This window comes from Macaca fascicularis, chromosome 15 (genome assembly GCF_037993035.2).
Source record: "Macaca fascicularis isolate 582-1 chromosome 15, T2T-MFA8v1.1".
NCBI lineage: Eukaryota > Metazoa > Chordata > Mammalia > Primates > Cercopithecidae > Macaca > Macaca fascicularis.
In genome coordinates this window covers 65288497-65311553 of record NC_088389.1, presented here as the reverse complement: position 1 = coordinate 65311553, position 23057 = coordinate 65288497, and the positions used below count along the sequence as shown (strand labels likewise).

Genomic DNA, 23057 nt, shown 5'->3' with positions numbered 1-23057 from the left:
TTATGTGAGAGAAGTAACGTCACACTACTTTGCTACCCTGGGCATATCCACCCGCAGCTAGGCCTCAGAGCAACTGATCTTGGGCTAGAGTTGGGGACCTGGACCTAGCAGGTCTTAGCATCTGTGTCTGCACTTGACCTGCCTTTAACCTGGAGGTAGTAGTGCTTGTGTTCTCCATCTGCCACAAGCAGTCCCAACAGCTCAAGCCAACCTTCCAATTAGTCATGTGGGACCTTTTTTGCAGGCTCCTGGCTACATAATACTCACTCACACCATTTTGCACTGGAATAATTTTTATTTTTTTCCTTGGCAAAAAGTCAAGTGCTACATTTTTAAAAACAGAAAATCTCAAACAAATGCATTACCCATCACAGAAGAGGGTCTGGCAATAGTACAAAACATCCTACTGAAGATTTTTTTTTTTTTTTTTTAATATACAAGTCAGTTTAAAATGATAGAAGTTCTGTGAGAACTAAGAAATCTACAGCCTGTAGTTTAATAATAGAAAAAAAATTAAGACAATTAAAAGATCTATAGCATCCAGCATTTTGCTTAATTCCCTGTTTATAGCACCTATTTCTCTAGGTTCGAAGATGAGAATTCCAGAACCTGTGGTATGTGCTGTGTAACAAGTTAGGGTGGACTTGCTGTCTCTCCTCTCCAGCAGCCCCTCACCATTAAAAGGAGGATATATATATTATTTTTTCCAATTTCCCTACTTATACCCAGAGAAGAGGGGGACAACTGGGAGAGCAAGTTAAAAAACTGGGGTGCAGGAATAAATATGACTTTTCCTTTCCCCACAATGGGATGTTGACAGAAAAGCAGAGTATGTGCTTAGAGGAATTCGTGGGTGGGAACAGCTGTTATCTTTGACATGATGTGTAAAAATCAAGGAACAAGTGGACATCACAGTCAGTCGCCTGCAAGTTAAAAAACCCCAGACTAAACAGACAGTTCAAGGGAGGAACAGACAAATTACTAATCACATCGATGCTGTTACATGCACAATGACGCTGACTGCAGGCCAGCCTGTTGCCATCTCAGGGCTAAGCCAGCAGAATAGGAGGGGTGGCTTCAACCCCAAGTCCCGCTGCAGTGGGAAAATGAATATTCCACACATGAAGCACTCACTACACACAGATAAACCCCCTGCTCACCCCCACCTTCTTAGACTTAACCCAATTTAGAAAATAAAAGCAAAACCCATTGAGGAGATTGGAAGAATGGCAGAGAGGATTCTCCTCAAAGCCAAGAGGACTATGGATGTGAACCTTAGCAGACTTGAGACTCCCAGCTCCAGGCCCCTTAAACACCAGATCAGGTCTTGAGGGGATGGAGAGAGAAGCTAGGATGGGAATTCTCTTTACCAAGTCCCATGAAGCCTTTTGCAGCCTCTAGAGCTGAACCTGGATGGTGAGTCTGATGTTTTAGGGGTGTGGCTACTGGCTAAGCAGATGTGAGGGTGGGAAGGGGAAGTGACACCAGCTTCCCACACGGGGGACACACAGGTGGGAAGACAGGTAGGGCTGGATCACTTTGCAGTCCTGGCACGGGAGGCCCCAGGAAGCCTGCAATCTAACTCAAAAGATTTTCCCAGTGGTAATTTCTTTTCCTTTCTGTTTTTACTTCCTATTATCAGTGTTGTTAGACTGTAAAAAACAAGTTACAGACTAGTCCCAAAGCTGGACTCTGTGAATAAAGTTGTTTCTTTTATAAATATTTTAATTACAAGTAATCCTCACTCCAGGTAATTTCAGTGACACACAGTACCTACAGGCACACAAGATCACACACTCACACACACACACACACACTCACACACACACACACACACACACTCACACACTCACACACACACACACTCACACACACAGACAAGATCTCTCTCACACACACAGCTCCCAAACTTTCACAGAAAGTCTGACAGCAACCATATAATTATAAAGGAGCCCTACCCCTCAAGAGTGAAGTAAGGGTGAGAATGACTATGTCATTTCAGCCTAAAGAAGCCAGAGAGGGGAGAATGTGTGTCACTTAAAGAAAAATAGGGATTAGCAACAATGTTTGGTTGAAAAGCCAGAATAAAAGACAATAAAATTTTGATTACCAAAGGGGAAAACAAAAAACCAAACAACCTTCAGATTTCTGTACAGAGCTTCTTCCTATTAAGTGCCTAAACTATAGGCAAACTTTGGTGTTCCCACTAAAACACAAGAGCCTCACACAATTAGGAAAAAAAAAATCAGAAGAAACAAGGAAACTGAGGATGAAAGTTAGTGTAAATCTCTGCATTTGGGGAGTTGTCATTAACTCCAGAGCCCAGCATAGTTTCCATGGAGCCCTGAAGGGAGGGGACCTCCTGCCACAAAGAGTTTCGTTCCAGACGAGTCGTAGCAGTGGGTGTAAACAGCATTGGGGAAGAAGTCAATGTCTGAAAAGTAATTCCTCCAGGTTTCATCATGGTTCTATGGGAAGAGAAAAGGACTACAATTAGCACCTCTAGCCATGGGGCAGGAAAAGCGGGAGGAAGGGACAGGAATGCTTTCTGGTCTCCTTAAGGGAACAGGGTTCTACAGGTACAACCTCATGTCAGGAGATTCGCTGGTTGATTCTCATGGGAATCGGGGCCTCATTTTTCCAACTAAACATTAGGGAAGAACGGAGCAGCTGAAGAATTGCTATACAAGGCTCAGTTCTTCTCAGCAGAGTTCGAACCAAAGTTCTATTTTCCCTCCACCCGCTAGACACAGGAGAAAGAACCAAACACCTGAATAATTCACTGGAGGTAGGGCGCACTGGTTCACGGCTGTAATCTCAGAATTTTAGGAGGCCAAGGTGAGAGAATCACTTGAGCCCACGAGTTTGAGACCAGCCTGGGCAATATGGCGAGACCCCATCTCTACTAAAAAAAATAAATTAGCCAGGCATAGTGCATATGCCTGTGGTCCCAGCTACTTGGGAGGCTGAGGCAGGAGGACTGCTTGAGTCCAGGAGTTCAAGGCTACATACAGTAAGCTATGATCACACTACTGCACTCCAGCCTGGGCAACACAGTGATGCTGTCTAAAAAAAAAAAAAAAAAAATTCACTGACAGCTGTGGTGGGAGGTTCCTCTATTATGCCTTGGGGAAAATCCTAAGTCAACCAGTGTGTTTTATTGGGCCTCAGTTTTCCCACAGGTAACGTAGAGACACAAAAGCAAGATCAGGGGGAAGTCTTCTCCTGTTCCAAGGAGTGCCTTTTACTGGTGAAAAAGTGTGAGTAGATGGTGTGTCAGTGGGGGCTGAGGGGTAGAGGAAGATAATTTTTCTGTTACTGTGTAGCAGTCATCTCAGGCAGGGGCTTACTCACCAGCCAGCCTTTGCCAGTGGTTAGTTTCAGATTCTCCCCTGCCAGTCTGGGCTTGGACCCATAACAAGCTGAGAGCCTCTCTTCCAGAAATCTCTGAGCTCGGATGTCATAGAACAGCAGGGAGCCCTGCCCAGTTCCCACAGTGATGATGTGCTCATAGAAACTCACGGACCGGATACCTGAAAGAGAGAAAAGTAAAAGGCAGTGAAGTGGGAGAGAATATTTGCTTGACTGTCTGCTAGCCTGAATTTCTGCAACACTGAGTTTCCACTGTCCACCCCGCTCCCCTCAACGTATCAGACAGTGCTTTCCCAATGGCAAGTTAGCTCATGAAAAAGCAAAGAGAATCCTGATGCCATCCTGCCTATCCACACACTAACAGAAACCGTCCAAGAAGCCTTGGAAAAGTGTCAGATTCCCGATGATGCTCAAGATGCTTTTGACTGAAGACCGTAAGTACTCAGAACTTCCTTGCTTCCTCTCAACTCACTCTGGAGTCATCTTTCATAACTCTAAACTTTTCTCCATCATATGTTTCCAACCTACACTGCAACTCAAGGTAATCTGCATATTTATAAATCATTAAGTCATCAAGGATTCCTTATATTTGACCTAAAACCGCTACTGTGGCAAATGCAAGAAGTCTTTTTTTATTTTTTGAGATGCAGTCTCACTCTGTCGCCCAGGTTGGAGTGCAATGGCGCGATCTTGGTTCACCGCAACCTCTGCCGTCCAGGTTCAAGTGATTCTCCTGCCTTAGCCTCCCAAGTAGCTGGGATTACAGGCTCCTGCCACCACACTTAGCTAATTCTTGCATTTTCAGTACAGACAGGGTTTCACCATGTTGGCCAGGCTGGTCTTGAACTCCTGACCTCAAGTGATCCACCTCGGCCTCCCAAAGTGCTGGGATTACAGGCATGAGCCACTGTGCTCGGCCACAGTGCAAGAAGTCTTTATCTGGTATTAGATGTTTTGAGAGTGGCAAAAAGCCCAGAATTAAATACCCAAAGAAGTTTAAGACAAGTCATGTAATTACTTTAGATCACAAGGAAAACACATCTGCTGTACTTGGGGATCAAATCAGTGCTTGGGACGTGAAGATGTCTCTTGGCATATAAGAACTGGATAATATTTGTGGAACCAGTATTTCCTTACTAGGTATGAAAATTACCCCCATTAAACAGCACCAAAAATCTCTTAAAACTTTTCATTGCATACATTATTACAGCCAAATCTACTTAGTCTTTTCTTTTTTTTTTTTTTTGAGACAAGAGTCTCTGTTGCCAAAGCTGGAGTGCAGTGGCTCAATCTTGGCTCACTGCAACCTCCGCCTCCCAGATTCAAGTGATTCTCCCACCTCAGCCTCCCAAGTAGCTGGAACTACAGGCACCCGCTACCACCCCCAGCTAATTTTTTTTGTATTTTTAGTAGAGATGGGGTTTCACCATGTTGATCAGGCTGGTCTTGAACTCCTGACCTCAGGTGATCCACCTGTCTCAGGCTCCCAAAGTGCTGGGATTACAGGCATCAGCCACTGCGTCTGGCCCTATTTATTCCTTTCTCTACTACTCTCATTATACGTTATTCTTTGTTCTAAAATATAAGCATTTTAACTATAATTAAGAAAAAATAGGCTGGGCATGGTGGCTCAAGCCTGTAATCCCAGCGCTTTGGGAGGCCCAAGGCGAGTGGATCACTTGAGGTCAGGAGTTCGAGACCAGTCTGGCCAACATGGTGAAACGCCATCTCTACTAAAAACATAAAAATTAGCTGGGCATGGTGGTACACGCCTGTAGTCCCAGCTGCTCAGGAGGCTAATGCAGGAGAATCGCTTGAACCTGGGAGGCAAAGGGTGCAGTAAGCTGAGATCACGCCACTTCACTGAGCCTGGGTGACAGAGCTAGACTCATCTCAAAAAAAAAAAAAAAAGAAATAGCTGGGCACACTGTCTCATGCCTGTAATCCCTATAATCTTAGCACACACTTTGGGAGGCTGAGGTGGGTGGCCCAAGAGTTTGAGACAAGTCTGGGCAACATGATGAGAACCTGTCTCTACAAAAATACAAAAATTAGCTGAATGAGGTGGTGGACGCTTATAGTCCCAGCTACTTGGGAGGCTGAGGTGGGAGGACTGCTTGAGCCTGGCAGGTGGAAGCTGCAAAGAGCCGAGATTGCGCCACTGTCCTCCAGCCTGGCCAACAGAGTGAGGACCCTGTCTCCAAAAAAAAAAAAAAAAAAAAAAAGACCCAAACAAAAGCTACTTTGCAGTATCTGCACAGGAATAAACACTACTTGAAAAAGAGAGGGTGAACTATAATCCACAGTGTGCCTTTTAGGACTCTCATGATAACACAGCCATAGTTTTGCATGAGAAAATGAGATAAAGTGAGATAAAGAAAACACAATTTGTTAAGTTGGATTCTGGTCCCTAGCTGTTCCCCCATTAAGCTGTGTGATGCTGGGCAAGTTATTTAGCTGGTTCTAGGTCTTATGTGTAAAACTATCTTTTCTCATCTGCTTCCCACAGGGTTCTTGGTATGATGAAATGGGATGTCAGAAAAAGGTATTCTGAAACCTTCAAAGTACACTAGAATAAGTATTTTTTTCCCTCTTCAATAAAGAATGAGGGTGCTCTTACAGAGAACATGCTATAAAAGATTTGAGGTGGAAGCTTAATTTACCCAGTGGTCAGAACTAAATTCAGTATTTTCTTCAGCCTCATTGAGGTTTGTCATACAATATACGGCACATAAAGTATACTATTTGAGGTTCTAACATATGTATATGTCCATGACATCATAACCACAATCTACATAATGAACATACTCATTACCCTGAGGTTTCCTCATGCCCTTTGTAAACTTCCTTCTTATCCCACCATGCCACATCTTAGCATAAATGGAATTTTAGTTCAGGCAGGACCACAGCAAAAAAATTACCACAGGACAGAAAGCAGGGTTCTCGGCCAGGTGCAGTGGCTCACGCCTGTAATCCCAGCACTCTGGGAGGCCAAGGTGGGTGGATCACAAGGTCAAGAGATCAAGGCCATCCTGGCCAACATAGTGAAACCCCGTCTCTACTAAAAGTACAAAAATTAGTTGGGCGTGGTGGTGTATGCCTGTAGTCCCAGCTACTCAGGAGGCTGAGGCAGGAGAATCACTTGAACTTGGAAGGCAGAGGTTGCAGTGAAGCCGAGATCACACCACTGCACTCCAGCCTGGTGTTAGAGCGAGACTCTGCCTCAAAAAAAAAAAAAAAAAAAAAAAAGAAAGAAAGAAAGTAGGGCTTTCTAAAAGAACATGGAAACTACTAACTAATATCCTCACTGGTGGCTTCCAACAAAGGCTTCTGTGGCCACACATTTGTCTGTGGTGTTTGAAAGCCTAGTGCCCTTTTGTGTCACTCCCCTCCCACCCCCCCCCTTTTTTTTTTTGAGACAGAGTTTCGCTCTCATTGCCCAAGCTGGAGTGCAATGGTGCGATCTCAGCTCACTGCAACCTCCACTGACCAGGTTCAAGTGATTCTCCTGCCTCAGCCTCCCGAGTAGCTGGGATTACAGGCATGCACCACTGTGCCCGGCTAATTTTGTATTTTTAGTAGAGACAGGGTTTCTCCATATTGGTCAGGCTGGTCTCAAACTCCCGACCTCAGGTGATCCGCCTGCCTCAGCCTCCCCAAGTGCTGGGATTACAGGCGTAAGTCACCGCGCCCAGCCGTCACTCCCCTTTTTGAACACATTTTTGTATGTTCCATACAGAGCACTATACCTGTTTGGAAACCAACAAAGGCACTGAAAGTCAGAACCCATATGCAGTTCAGCTGTAGGCCTGAGGTGCACACAGGGACTCTTACCACTGCCTCGCTCCCTGGAACAGACAGACTTGACATTGTATGATGGCTGCCGTGGATCCAAGAAGGAGACATGAGCTTGGGAGCCCACTGCATACACTGACCATTCACTACCATAGGCCAGACACACGTTCTCACGGCAATATGGCAGTTTGGTGGAGAGGAGCTGAAAATAGAGGAGAGATATAACCATGGCATCAGCAGAGAGGCATAAGCCACTGTGCTCGGCCACAGTGCAGGGATATTGTTTCTGGACTCCCACCTCGGTGGGCTTCCCTCATACAAAAGCCACGTAAAATCAAGCCCTGATTACAGAAATAACACTCTGTTCCACCCCTAGGTATACAGGAGAAAGACGAGTTGACTGTAATAAACAATAAGACCTAGATAATGAAAGAGACAGGCTAGGGAAAAGGTAAATCTGGAATAAATAATCAGAAGTAGCTGGAAAGGCCAAGGCCTTTCTTGGTAGGCTGTTTCAACTATTCAGGTTGTTTCTGGGAATCATTCCAGGGCACTAAAGCCATGGTCCCACTCTGTTCTGTCTGCCAGTAAGGGCCACCTCAGTGCTTTTCAGATAAAGAGGCTGATCTCTGGCTACCCCCACCTCACCTTCCCACCTGAATGGGAATTTTATGCTATAGAAAGCACACTCATGGGACTAGCTTAATCCCAGATAACCCACATCTGCCTTAACCCTGGGTCTCTGTCAGTTAGCAAATCCTCAGTGGGTGCATACTACACATAAGAGCATACAAGGTCAGTGGAGCTCAAAGGCTATTGTGACATGAAGGAATCACTAATTCCTGGAACCCTGCTTCCTCTTGCAAAGTCCTCTAGGATAAGAAGAAGACAAAAAGCTGGGCACTGTGGCTAACACCTATAATCCCAGCACTTTGGGAGGCTGAGGCAGGCAGATCACCTGAGGTCAGGAGTTTGAGACCACACTGGCCAACCTGGTGAGACCCTATCTCTACTAAAAGCACAAAAAATTAGCTAGCGATGGTGGTACATGCCTGTAATCCCAGCTACTCAGGAGGCTGAGGCAGGAGAATCGCTTGAACCTGGGAGGCGGAGGTTGCAGTGAGCTGAGATCGTGCCACTGCACTCTAGCCTGGGCAACAAAGTGAGACTGTCTCAAAAAAAAAAATAAAGACAAATGATTCATAAGTAGGTTTAACTCTGTAAAGTTGCTTGTTGAGTCACCCTTATCCAAAATGCTTGTGACTACAAATGTTTTGAATTTTGGATTTCTCCAGATTTTTTTTTTTTTTTTTTTTTTTTTGAGATGGAGTCTCGCACTGTCTCCTAGGCCAGAGTGCAGTGGTGCGATCTCGGCTCACTGAAAGCTCCGCCTCCTGGGTTCACGCCATTCTCCTGCCTCAGCCTCCTGGGTAGCTGGGACTACAGGTGCCCGCCACCACGCCTGGCTAATTTTTTGTATTTTTAGTAGAGATGGGGTTTCACCATGTTAGCCAGGATGGTCTCCATCTCCTGACCTTGTGATACGCCCGCCTTGGCCTCTCAAAGTGCTGGGATTACAGGCGTGAGCCACCAAGCCTGGCCCAGGATTTAAAATATCTACATATATGTAATGAGCTACTCTTGGGGATGGCACCCAAGTCTAACTGCAAAATTCATTTATGTTTCTTTTTTATTGAGATGGAGTCTCGCTCTGTCCCCCAGGCTGGAGTGCAGTGGCATCATCTCAGCTCACTGCAAGCTCCGCCTCCCGGGTTCACGCCATTCTCCTGCCTCAGCCTCCCGAGTAGCTGGGACTACAGGCACCCACCACCACGCCCGACTAGTTTTTTGTATTTTTTTTAGTAGAGACGGGGTTTCACTGGGTTAGCCAGGATGGTCTCGATCTCCTGACCTCGTGATCTGCCCGTCTCGGCCTCCCAAAGTGCTGGGATTACAGGCTTGAGCCACCGCGCCCGGCCTCATTTATGTTTCATATACATCTTATACACATAGACTGAAGGTAATTTTATATAATATTTTAAATAATTTTCTGCATGAAACAATGTTTGGTACACTGACCCGTCAGAAAGCAAAGGTGTCTGGTGTGTAATTTTCCACTTGTGGCATTGTGTTGGTGCTCAAAAAGTTTTGGACTTTGGAGCCTTTTTTTTTTTTTTCTTTTTTTTGAGAGAGTCTTGCTCTGTTGCCAGGCTGGAGTGCAGTGGCACGATCTCGGCTCACTGCAACTTTCACCTCCTGGGTTCAAGCGATTCTCCTGCCTCAGCCTCCCGAATACCTGGGACTACAGAAGCCCACCACCACGCCCAGCTATTTATGTATTTTTAGTAGAGACAGGGTTTCACTATGTTAGCCAGGATGGTCTCGATCTCTTGACCTCGTGATCCACCTGCCTCGGCCTCCCAAAGTGCTGGGATTACAGGCCTGAGCCACCACGCCTGACCTTTTTTTTTTTTTTCTTTTTTTGAGATAGGGTCTCGCTTTGTCACCCATGCTGAAGTGCAGTGGCAAAATTACGGCTCGCTGCAGCCTTGACCTCCTTGGCTCAAGCGGTCCTACCACCTCAGCACCATTATGTTCCAGTAGCTGGGACTACAGGCATGTGCCACAATGTATGGCTAACTTTTAAATTTTTTTTGCAGAGATCAGGTCTTGCTGTGTTGCCTAGGCTAGTTTTGAACTCCTGGGCTCAAGCCTCCTGCTTCAGCCTCCCAAAGTGTTGGGATTACAGGCGTGAGACATTGTGCCCAACTGGATTTTGGAGCATTCTGGATTAGGGATGATTAATTTGTATTGTAAATTAAGTCTATTTTCTCATTACCTTACATGATTATTTCAGAGATAGTTTATCTTAATTTGATCGATCTTCAATTGCCAAAGGTTCCTAACACTTAGGTTTTCCCTCTCGTACAGCATGCCAAGTAGTTACTAATCTACAAAGAAATACTTAAATGCATTGTTGAAGAGGACTGCTAGTCAAAGGAGCCTCTAAGGAAGCTTTTGCAATATGAAAGAATCACCCTGTCTTACTCTTTAAAGACTTTCCTGCAAGAGAGGCATACCAGACTCAAAATTTCATGTACTGTGCAAAAACATGCCCAGATCTTTGGAGAACTGGTCTTTTAAACAAGAATTGAGACCAGGTGCAATGGCTCATGCGTGAACTCTCAGCACTTCAGGAGACCAAGATGGGAGGATCGCTTGAGGTCAAGAGTTCAAAACCAGCCTGGGCAACATAGCAAGACTCTGTCTCTACAAAAAATTAACAAAACAAAACAAAACAAAACAAAAACCAGATGGGTGTGGTGACGCATGCCCATAGTCTCAGCTACTTGGGAGGCTGAGGCAAGACGATTGCTTATGCCCAGGAGTTCAAGGCTGCACTGATCCATGAGCCATGACTGCACTCCAGCTTGGGTGACAAAGTGAGACCCTATATTTACTGTCTCTAAAAATAAAAATACCAACCTGGCCAACATGGTGAGACCGCGTTCCTACTAAAAATACAAAAGAGGCCAGGCGCGGTGGCTCACGCCTGTAATCCCAGCACTTTGGGAGGCCGAGACGGGTGGATCACGAAGTCAGGAGATCGAGACCATCCTGGCTAACACGGTGAAACCCCGTCTCTACTAAAAAATATAAAAAAACTAGCCGGGCGAGGTGGCGGGCGCCTGTAGTCCCAGCTACTCCGGAGGCTGAGGCAGGAGAATGGCGTGAACCTGGGAGGCGGAGCTTGCAGTGAGCTGAGATCCGGCCACTGCACTCCAGCCTGGGTGACAGAGCGAGACTCTGTCTCAAAAAAAAAAAAAAAAAGCCAGGCGCGGTGGCTCACGCCTGTAATCCCAGCACTTTGGGAGGCCGAGGCGGGCGGATCACAAGGTCAGGAGATCGAGACCACGGTGAAACCCCGTCTCTACTAAAAATACAAAAAATTAGCCGGGCGCGGTTGTGGGCGCCTGTAGTCCCAGCTACTCGGGAGGCTGAGGCAGGAGAATGGCGTGAACCCGGGAGGCGGAGCTTGCAGTGAGCCGAGATCGCGCCACTGCACTCCAGCCTGGGCGACAGAGTGAGACTCCGTCCAAAAAAAAAAAAAAAAAACAAAAAAAAACAAAAGAATACCTGGGCATATTGGCAGACGCCTGTAATCCCAGCTACTCTGGTGGCTGAGGTACAAGAATTGGTTGAACCCAGGAGGCAGGGGTTGCAGTGAGCCAAGATTGTACCACTGCACTCCAGCCTGGGCATCAGAGCGACACTCTGCCTCAAAAATAAATAAATAGATAAAATAAACAAGAATGAAAAAGCTCAGCAAGAATTACAGTATTTTAACTGTAAGGTGAATTATTATGTAAAACCACCAAATCATGTTCATCACACCTTAGATAGTGTATTTTCAGCCTTCCAGAGATGAAAGTAGCCATCCAGAGACACTGCTCCCAATTCCTACAAGAGCAATGAAAACCAGGTTATATTATCATCCATAGCAACTAATCCACGATAATAAGCAGGAGAGGTATCTAAGGTCAGGGTCCTTTACTCCTATCTTGGGATGATTCCAGCAGAGGTGCCAGTAATTATTAGACCATTACTTCACCCTACAGAACACAGCTGAATGGCATATTAAATTGAGGCTGCCAGTAATAACACAGGCACCCATGGTTCAAAAACTCCTCACTATGCCATCATTTCCTCAACATCCTGTTGGAGAGTTAAAGCAGGGCACACATGTGAAGGACAGTTTCATAATATAGTGTGAGAATTTCTGTAAGTGAAGAGTCTAATCTAGGAGAGATGAATCTACCCTCAGGCCATAAATATAGATGGGATAGGAGGCTAAGGGAACTACCCTTCAAACTGTGGCCTGATTCAGATTTTGGAGAAGCCTTTCTCTGGCTCTGGGTACATATTCTGACACTGCTTTTTTTTTTTTTTTCCGAGACGGAGTCTTCCTCTGCAGCCCAGGCTGGAGTGCAGTGGCGCAATCTTGGCTCACTGCAACCTCTGCCTCCCAGGTTCAAGCAATTCTCCCGCCTCAGCCTCCCGAGTAGCTGGGAATACAGGCACATGCCACCATGCCCAGCTAATTTTTTTGTATTTTCAGTAAAGATGAGGTTTTACCATGTTGGCCAGGCTGGTCTCAAACTCCTGACTTTGTGATCTGCCTGCCTTGGCCTCTGAAACTGTAGGGATTACAGATGTGAGTCACTGCGCCTGGCTAACATTCTGCTTTTATTAAAACCTCAGCATCAGATCTGACTCAGTAAAGTAAGACTTAGTGGAAATGTGAAGGGAAAGTAGGCAGTTAAGAATACTGGTTAGGTGTGATGCCTCACGCTTGTAATCCCAGCACTTTGGGAGGCCACGGAGAGTGGATCAACTGAGGTCAGGAGTTCGAGACCAGCCTGGCCAACATGGTGAAACCCCGTCTCTACTAAAAAATACAAAATTAGTCACGCAGAGTGGTGCACGCCTGTAGTCCCAGCTACTTGGGAGGCTGACGCAGAAGAATTGCTTGAACCTGGGAGATGGAGGTTGCTGTGAGCTGAGATCGCGCCATTACACTCCTGCCTAGGTGACAAGAGCAAAACACAGTCTCAAAAAAAAAAGGAATTAATAGCAAAGAGAAAAAAAGTGATTGTTTTCAGAAGCAGGTATGAAAATCATGCCCAGAATAGAGCACCTGCAAAGGCATGTGCAAATGAGAGACAGTCAAATCAGGGTGGCCCTAGGGGAATTCTGTGAGGCTGACCCACAAATATAGACCACTCAGAGAAATGCTGCAGAGACCAACTGAAGGGGTGGGTTTCAGAGCCTCAGTTATAATTTCTCACCAGCATCACTCAGCCTTTAAGAGGTGATGTGTGGGCTCAGAACCATGCTATATAGCAAGCACTGATGGGGAAGGAAAAAGGAGTGCATATCCCAAGACATAAGCAACAGGAATAGACTTCGGGGATCCCTATACAAGTTCATACCTTGTTCTTGCTGTTGAAGGCCAGAGCCCGAACTTTGCAGTTGTCAGGGTTTGTATCCTCTTTGGGGATGTCCTTTAAGGCCTTGTGAGTGATGTGTGCATACACAGGGACCCGCGACACATTGTGTCTTGCATCACTTTTGGTCAAAACATCATCTGTCACCTCCCAGAGTCCCATAGAACCATCACGTGAGCCTGCAGGGCCAGGAGAACACAGATGTCAGATATACCCACCCCTCTATGGGAAATCCCACAGATGCCAAAGTGGGCTTTCAGAGTCTAGCTGTGCATCATCCTCATATGTGCTGAAGCTTGGCCAGATGGCCCACCCCGAACACAGAGCAGTAGACATTTTAATAGCTACGCTAAGAGAATTATTCACCTAAGGTCTAGGCATTAAAACATTTAAGTTTGACATGGTTGTTGAAATTTATTTTTTATTATTTTTTGAGAGAGTCTCACTTCGTCACCCAGGCTGGAGTGCAGTGGTGCGATCTCAGCTCACTGCAACCTCCGTCTCCTGGGTTCAAGCAATGCCCACGCCTCACCCTCCCGAGCAGCTGGGATTACAGGTGCCTGCTCCATGCCTGGCTATTTTTTTTGTATTTTTAGTAGAGACGGGGTTTAACCATGTTGCCCAAGCTGGTCTTGAACTCCTGAGCTCCAGTGATCAGCCTGCCTCGGCCTCCCAAAGTGCTAGGATTACAGGCATGAGCCACCACACCTGGGTGGCTCATGGGGGGACAGAGTTTCACTCTTGTTGCCCAGGCTGGAGTGCAATGGTGTGATCCTGGCTCACCGCAACTTCCGCCTACTGGGTTCAAGCGATTCTCCTGCCTCAGCCTTCCGAGTAGCTGGGATTACAGGCATGTGTCACCATGCCCGGCTAATTTTGTATTTTCAGTAGAGACAGGGTTTCTCCATGTTGGTCAGGCTCCAGACCTCAGGTGATCCACCCACCTCAGCCTCCCAAAGTGTAGGGATTACAGGTGTGAGCCACTGCGCCCGGCCCACAATCCTTTTATTAAGAATGACTGTTCTAGACTGTTCTTTATTAAGAATTACCATTCACACCTGTAATCCCAGCACCTTGGGAGGCTGAGGTAGGTGGACCACCTGAGCTCAAGAGTTTGAGACCAGCCTGAGCAACATGGCGAAACCCCATCTCTACCAAAAATACAAAAAATTATCCAGGTTTGGTGGTGCACACCTGTGGTCCCAGCTACTCAGGAGGCTGAGCTGGGAGGATAGCTTGAGCCTGGGAAGCAGAAGTCGCAGTGAGCTGAGATTGTGCCACTGACACCAACCTGGGTGACAGAGTGAGACCCCATCTCAAAAAACAAAACAAAACAAAACAAAAAAAAGATAATAATGACGACTGTTCTAGGCTGGGTACAGTGGTATATGCCTTTAATCCCAGCACTCTGGGAGGCCGGGTAACATGGCAAAACCCTGTCTCTACAAAAAATACAAAATTAGCCAGGTGGGGTAGCGCAAACCTGTAGTCCCAGCTATCCAGGAGGCTGACGTTGGAGGGTCACTGGAGCCTGGAGAGGTCAAGGATGCAGTGAGCTGGGATCACACCACCACCCTGGGCAACAGAGTTAAGACCCTGCCTCCAAAAAAAAAAAAAAAAAAAAAAGAAAAAGAAATGACTGTTCTACATAAATAAAATGAATGCTTAAAAAGATAAATCACTTCTCTTAGCAAACAATAATAAAGCTTAAAAAACCAGGCCAGGCACAGTGGCTCATGCCTGTAACCCCAGCACTTTGGGAGGCTGACGTAGGCAGATAACGAGGTCAGGAGTTTGAGATCAGCCTGACCAACATGGTGAAACCCCGTCTCTACTAAAAACACAAAAATTAGTGGAGCGTGCGCCTATAATCCCAGCTACTCAGGAGGCTGAGGCAGGAGAATCGCTTGAACCTGGGAGACAGAAGTTGCAATGAGCTGAGATCATACCACTGCACTCCAGCCTGGATGACAGAGACTCCGTCTCAAAACAACAACAATAACAAAAAACAAGAACACTTTTCTGTGAATTGAGCCCTGAATACACTGTTGGTGGCAAGCTAAAATGGTACCTTTCTAGAGTACAACTGAGCAACCTGCAGCAAGGAAATTTTATCTTCCTGGCCAGGTACAGTGGCTCACGCCTGTAATCCCAACACTTTGGGAGGCTTAGGCAGGCAGATCGCTTGAGGCCAGGAGGTTGAGACCAGCCTGGGCAAAATGTCAAAACACCATTAGTACAAAAAAATACAAAAAACTAGCCAGGTGTGGTGGCACATGCTTGTAGTCCCAGCTACTCAGGGATGGGGGTGGGGTGCTGAGACAGGAGGATTGTTTGAGACTAGGAGGTTAAGGCTGCAGTGAGCCATGATCACGTCACTGCACTCCATCCTGGGTGACAGAGCAAGACTTTAACTCCAGAAAAAAAAAAAAAAAGAGGAGAAACAACACCTGGGCGCAGTGGCTCATGCCTGTAATCCCAGCACTTTGGGAGGCTGAGGTGGGTGGATCACGAGGTCAGGAGTTCAAGATCAGCCTGAACCACGGTGTAAGCCATCTCTACTAAAAAGACAAACATCAGCTGGGTGTGGTGGTGGGCGCCTGTAGTCCCAGCTACTCAGAAGGCTGAGGCAGGAGAATCGCTTGAACCTGGAAGGCGGAGGTTGCAGTGAGCTAAGACATGGCCACTGCACTCCAGCTGGGCGACAGAAGACTCCGTCTCAAAAAAAAAGAGGAACAGCCGGGCGTGGTAGCTCATGCCTGTAATCCCAGCACTTTGGGAGGCCGAGATGGGTGGATCACGAGGTCAGGAGATCAAGACCATCCTGGCTAACATGGTGAAACCCCGTCTCTACTAGAAATACAAAAATTAGCCGGGCGTGGCGGTGGGCACCTGTAGTTCCAGCTACACGGGAGGCTGAGGCAGGAGAATGGCATGAACCCGGGAGGCGGAGCTTGCAGTGAGTGGAGATCGCGCCACTGCACTCCAGCCTGGGTGACAGAGCGAGACTCCGTCTGGGGGGGGAAAAAAAAAAAAGAGGAACAAACAAAAACAAAAAGTAAGTTTATATTCCTATTCAGAAACAATCCACCATCACAATACCCATATACAAAGATGTTTGTTCAGAACACTCAGTATGTTCAACAATAGGGTTATATTATATCCATAAAATGGAATACCAAGAAATTATGTTTTAGGCCAGGCATAGTGGCTCATGCCTGTAATCCCAGCACTTTGAGAGGCTGAAGTGGGAGGACTGCTTGAGCCTAGGAGTTCGAGAGCAGCCTGGGCAACAAAGTCTCTATAAAAAATAGAAATAATTAACTGGGTGTGGTGATGTGTGCTTATAGTCCCAGATACTTGAGGGGATCTCTTAATCCTGGGAGTTAGAGGTTGCAGTGAGCAATAATCACACTACTGCACTCCTGCCTAGGTAACAGAGTGAGACCCTGTCTCAACAACAACAACAACAACGTGTTTTAAAATTATTTTTCCAGTAATTTGCCAATTCTCCTTTGAGACCAAGAAGGTGCCCTTCCCACACTGCTAATCTACTGAACACTTCATAGAAAAAAATATCTAGGCCGGGTGCAGTGGCTCACGCCTGAAATTCTAGCACTTTGGGAGACTGACGCAGGCAGATCACTTGAAGTCAGGAGTTTTGAGACCAGCCTGGCCAACATGGTGAAACCCTGTCTCTACTAAAAATACAAAAATTAGCCAGGCACAGTGGCACGCACCTGTAGTCCCAGCTACTTGGGAGGCCGAGGCAAGAGAAGTGTTTGAACCTGGGAGGCAGAGGTTGCGGTGAGCCAAGATGCTGCCACTGCACTCTAGCCTAGGTGACAGAGTGAGACTTGGTCTCAAAAATTACAAAAAAAAAAAAGAAAAAAACATCTAAAATGACAGACATATCAATTCAAAGTAGAATGCTAATTATGTGAAATTAGAAAAGGCCACAGAGACAAGGGCACATGTGGAGAACTAGACATGGTTTGTTATGCTGGATTATGGGGTGCAAGCATGGAAGCTATGAGAGATAAAGTTGGAAAGGTGGGCGTGGGCCTTGTATGCTGTGCTATAAAATTTGTTTTTCATCTTACAGATACTAGAAAGTCTCTCAAAGATTTGAGCATGAGAGTGAGAAAATTAGGTAACTTTCAGAAGATTACTTTGTGTACAGTTTCAGAAGATTACTTTGTGTACAGTGTGATCTCATTTACCCCATCAAAGTTTTATTACGAAAATTTTAGGCCGGGCACGGTGGCTCAAGCCTGTAATCCCAGCACTTTGGGAGGCCGAGACGGGTGGATCACGAGGTCAGGAGATCGAGACCATCCTGGCTAACACGGTGAAATCCCGTCTCTACTAAAAAATACAAAAAAAAAACTAGCCGGGCGAGGTGGCGGGTGCCTGTAGTCCCAGCTACTCGGGAGGCTGAGGCAGGAGAATGGCATAAACCCGGGAGGCGGAGCTTGCAGTGAGCTGAGATCAGGCCACTGCACTCCAGCCTGGGTGACAGAGCGAGACTCCGTCTCAAAAAAAAAAAAAAAAAAAAAAAAGAAAATTTTAAAGTGTAATGAAATGAGGTCAGGAGCAGTGGTTCACGCCTGTAATCCCAGCACTTTGGGAGGCCGGGGCAGGCAGATCACCTGACGTCAGGCATTCAAGACCAGCATGGCCAACATGGCAAAACCCCATCTCTACTAAAAAATACAAAAATTAGCCAGGCGTGGTGGTGGGCACCTGTAATCCCAGCTACTCAGGAGGCTGAGGCAGGGAGAAGTGCTTGAACCCAGGAGGCGGAGGTTGCAGTGAGCCGAGATTTGTACCACTGCACTTCAGCCCAGGCGACACAGCAAGACTCTATCTCCAAAAAAAAAAAAAGAAAGAATTTCACAAAGAATTCTACATATACATCTTCTGAATGATCTCATATTAACCAACCAAAAAATATTGGCCAGGCATGTTGGCTTACGCCTGTAATCCCAGCATTTTCAGAGGCCGAGGCAGACAAATCACTGAGGTCAGGAGTTTGAGACCAGCCTGGCCAATATGGTGAAACCCCATCTCTACTAAAAATAGAAAAATTAGCCTGGCGTGGTAGTGGGCACCTGTAATCCCAGCTACTCAGGAGGCTGAGGCAGGAGAATCGCTTGAACCTGGGAAGTGGAGGTTGTGGTGAGCCGAGGTCGTGCTACTGCACTCCAGCCTGGAAGACAGAGTGAGACTCAGTCTAAAAAAAAAAAAGTCATACTAAGGCTGGGTGCAGTGGCTCATGCCTGTATAATCTAAGCACTTTGGCCAGGCACGGTGGCTCACGCCTGTAGTCCCAGCACTTTGGGAGGCTGAGGCGGGTGGATCACAAGGTCAGGAGATCGAGACCACAGTGAAACCCCGTCTCTACTAAAAATATAAAAAATTAGCCAGGTGCGGAGGCGGGCGCCTGTAGTCCCAGCTACTCGGGAGGCTAAGGCAGGAGAATGGTGTGAACCCGGGAGGCGGAGCTTGCAGTGAGCCGAGATTGCGCCACTGCACTCCAGCCTGGGCGACAGAGCAAGACTCTGTCTCAAAAAAAAAAAAAAACAAAACAAAAAACTAAGCACTTTGGGAGGCTGAGGCAGGAGGATAGCTTGAGCCCAGGAGTTCAAGGCTACAGTAAGCCATGATGGTGCCACTGCACTCCAGCCTGGGCAACAGAGCAAGACCCTGTGTCTAAAAGAAAAGAAAAAAGGTACTGGAAAAAAAAACTAGCAAGTTATATTTTAAAATGTCAACAGTAGTTATTACTAGCTGGGTGTGATGGTGTGTGCCTATAGTCCCAGCTACCTGTGAGCCTGAGGCAGAAGGATCACTTGAACCCAAGAGCTCAAGGATGCAGTAAGCTAGGATCATGCCACTGTAAGCAAGCCTGGGTGACAAAATGAGACACTGTCTCAAAAAGAAAACAAAACAACCCACAAAAAAAAGTGGTTATATCTGGATAGAGATCTTCTGGGTGGTCTATCTATCTATCCTTTTTTTTTTTTTTTCTTTTTGAGATGGAGTCTCATGCTGTCGCTCAGGTTGGAGTGCAGTGGCACCATCTCAGCTCACTGCAACCTCTGCCTGCTGGGTTCAAGCAATTCTCCTGCCTCAGTCTCCTGAGTAGCTGGGACTACAAGCGCCCATGACCACACTCAGCTAATTTTTTGCACTTTTAGTAGAGACAGGGTTTCACCATGCTGGCTAGCCTGGTCTCAAACTCCTGACCTCGTAATCTACCCACCCTGGCCTCCCAAAGTGCTGGGATTACAGGTGTGAGCCAACACGCCCAGACTATATTTTAAAATTTTCTTTTTTTTTTTTTTGAGACAGAGTCTTGCTCTGTGCCCAGGCTGGAGTGCAGTGGCACAATCTCAGCTCACTGCAAGCTCCGCCTCCCAGGTTCACACCATTCTCCCGCCTGAGCCCCCCATGTAGCTGGGACTACAGGCGCCCGCCACCACACCCAGCTCATTTTTTGTATTTTTAGTAGAGACCGGGTTTCACCGTGTTAGCCAGCATGGTCTCAATCTCCTGACTTTGTGATCCACCCACCTTGGCCTCCAAAAGTGCTGGGATTATAGGCATAAGCCACTGCACCCAGCCTATTTTAAAATTTTCTTACAATAAATGTGTATCACTTTTACACTAAATAAAAAAATTATTATTCTACAGGGCCATCCTCTGTCATGTAGGCTGGAGTGCACTGGCATGATCACAGCCTGATGCTGCCTGGATCTCGTGGGCTCAAGCAATCCTCCTGCCTCAACCTTCTGAGTATCTGGGACAACAGGTATGCAGTACCATACTCAGCCAATTAAAAAAAATTGTAGAGATGGGGTCTCATATGTTGCCCAGACCAGTCTTGAATCTTGGGCTCAAGTGATCCATCCACCTCAGCCTCCCAAAGTCCTGGGATTATAGGCATGAGTCGCCGCACCCAGCCAGGCTATTTCCTATCACACTACTATCCCTTTTCAATCTCTAGCCCCCAATCCCTGCCACATCAAAAGCTCCCTGTAAAAGGGCAAATTTACCCGACACTGCCATAGTGTCGCTGATCCATGCGATGGAAAAGATCCAGTCCTTGTGTCCATCCTTGGAGAGCAGGGAGTAACAGGTACAGGGAGGAAAACAAGAAATTAGTAAAATAAGTATTGTAATAAACTCTCTATTTTTGTAAAATTACAACTCTGATCTCTGGTGGTCTCAACCCATAGAGAATGATCAATCTTTATCTTCTATCTTGAGGAGCTCAAAGCTGGAATGAAATTGGCACTACTGTGGGTAGTGGACACATAGCTCTTGCCTTCTACCTCTGGGTCCCATCTTCTATCTGGAACTTTCTTCTTCCAGACATCTAGATATCTACATGGCTTGTACCTCATTTCTTTTAAGTCTCCCTGCTCCAGTATCATCCTATCAATGAAACTTTATCTTCTGATACAGCATCCTCCACCTCACTCTCAGTCCCTTTATGCTGCCTTTATTCTTCTCCATGGCACTTATCACACTCTGACATATTACTGGTAATTATTAGTTTATATGGCTTATATTTTGGTTTATATGTCACCCTCCACTAGAATGTAGGCTTCAAGAGGACAGGGGCTTTATCTGTTCTGTTCACTGCTGTGTCTCAAACCATGTCTCAAACAATGCCTAGCCATAGAAGACTGAATAAATGCCTGGCGAATGAATGGATGATTTAGTAAACTCTGCTACTCTCTGAGTATGGGCAGTGGGAAGTATGTGGACACTATGGATTCAAATGCAACCCAATAGTGTTGGTCCCTGAGATGTGCTGCTTGCCCCTTTATCAAACATACACTGTGCCCTATGAGGAGTCCAGTCCCCACTCTGGGCTGCTGAGAGGAGGGTCCATATTAACCACTGAGACCCGTTTAAAACCAAGGCTCTCCCCAACTACAACTACTGGGAAAACTTACATCTCCTACACACACAGGATCCAGTGTAGGTAGTCGATAGATGGCAAGACTGTTGGGGTTGTCTCCTCCAGTGGCTAGCAGTGTTCTAGAAGGATTCAGCTCGATGGCATGGATACCACAGCCCTGCTGGGTCACACCTCCAGGTTCCCGGTCTTTCAGAATTGGGATCTTGGTGATCTGGCTTGTCTGGACATCTACTACAAATAGCTACAAGAAGAAATAGATACAGAAGCTGAACATAGTTCCGATTTAACGTGGCCAATACAGGGTATAAACATCCTTTTGTTCAACTGTTCATCAACATTTAACTAACATCTACTACATGTTAGACCCTAGGAATTACTAAAGGCATGGTCAGGACTACTAATGAAATGAAACATGAAATAAGTCAATATAACACAGTATTAGAGATAGGAATAATATGCTACATGAACACAGATTAGGAAGTAGTAAATTCTGCCTGGGATTCAGAGGTTTCCAAGAGGCCTTGTATTAGAGCAAGACCAACAGGTTTCTGTCGGTTTGGGCATATTTTACACATTGAATCCTCACCTAACCATGCACACAAACTTTTAAACAAAACACAACTCCCAGAACACATCATGGTTACTAATATACCTATTAATATTACTAAGTTTTCTGGAATGACCTGAGACATACGACACGGAAGAATTATTAATATCTCATGGCTGTTCTCTATACACACACATCCCATTCAGTTCTATTCCTCCCTGCCTTTGCTCTTGCTACTACCTCTGCCTGAAAGGCTCTCTTCCACCTCTTTACCCTCTAAGATTCAACTTAGACACATGCTTTATGGAAAAATCAGTCTTAGAGAAAGGACAGCCCTTATAAGAGTCAAACTCTTCACATGATTCAACAGTTCATTCCTTCAGACACTCACTTCTTTGCCAGTACTGTTCTAAGTGTTATGAACACAGTTATGAATGAGAGAAATAATATCTGCCCTAATATATATACCTTATAGCCTAAGAGGCTGAAATAAAATCCTATCAGCAATTCTCATGGTGAAGCCAAACATGTCAAACCTTTACATAAATAAACCTGCTGCTTGCACAGAAGATCTATGAAAGCAGAAACTAGGTGAGTCTTAAGTTTAAAATATAAAAAGGGCCGGGCGCGGTGGCTCATGCCTCTAATGCCAGCACTTTAGGAGGCCGAGGCGGGCGGATCACCAGAGGTTGAGTTTGAGATCAGCCTGGCTAATATGGTGAAAATCCTACTAAAAATACAAAATTAACTGGGCATGGTGGCACATGCCTGTAATCCCAGCTACGCGGAAGGCTGAGGCAGAAGAATCACTTGAACCCAGGAGGCGGAGGCTGCAGTGAGCGAGGATCGAGCCACTGCACTCCAGCCTAGGCAACAGAGTGAGACTCGGTCTCAACAAAAAACCAAAAACAAACACACACACACATACACACACACACACATATATGAATGAAGTGGACAAGGTGGCAAGTGCCTGTAGTCCCAACTACTTAGCTACTCAGGAGGCTGAGGCATAAGGATCACAAATTGAGCCCAGCCTGGGCAAAACAGCAAGACTCTGTCTCAAACAAACAAATACATATATGTATTTTATGTATATATTTTTATATACATATATTTTTTTTTTACTAGGAAAATTGTTTCATTGAAGTGTCTTTAGAGCTGTGATAGCAAGACATGAAGAACAAGTGCACACACAGACATGGCTATCACAGAACAGACTGTGGGTGAATAAAAAGTTCACACCACTTCTTCCCTTTACCCAGTAACAGAAGGCTCTAGGCCACCTCCTCACAGGCCCACTCTTCAGACTCTCTCTCCTCCTCAGCTGTGGTATCCTGTACTTGGACACGTTCATGTTGCTTGCAGCCTCAGGGAACTCCATCTTGTCCATGCCACT

The 23057-nt window shown here is 46.1% G+C and overlaps 1 protein-coding gene across 8 annotated transcripts in view; it reads right to left on the bottom strand.

Moving 5' to 3' along the window:
• Window positions 1-275: 275 nt before the first annotated feature.
• The window catches only part of DCAF12 (DDB1 and CUL4 associated factor 12), a 37597-nt gene continuing 14815 nt past the window's right edge, over window positions 276-23057 (bottom strand). For 4 of the 8 annotated variants that reach the window (XM_005581498.5, XM_074017287.1, XM_045373376.2 and 1 more), the window contains 7 exons: window positions 21146-21352; window positions 20237-20297; window positions 13161-13354; window positions 11563-11628; window positions 7207-7369; window positions 3355-3533; window positions 276-2468 (listed from right to left, as the gene is read on the bottom strand). In XM_005581498.5, coding sequence (XP_005581555.1) covers window positions 2310-2468; window positions 3355-3533; window positions 7207-7369; window positions 11563-11628; window positions 13161-13354; window positions 20237-20297; window positions 21146-21352 — 1029 coding nt within the window. In that variant the 3' untranslated portion in view covers window positions 276-2309. The remainder of the gene's footprint in view (window positions 2469-3354; window positions 3534-7206; window positions 7370-11562; window positions 11629-13160; window positions 13355-20236; window positions 20298-21145; window positions 21353-23057) is intronic. The other 4 variants (XR_012424628.1, XR_012424629.1, XM_045373377.3 and 1 more) reach the window with 2 other exon arrangements.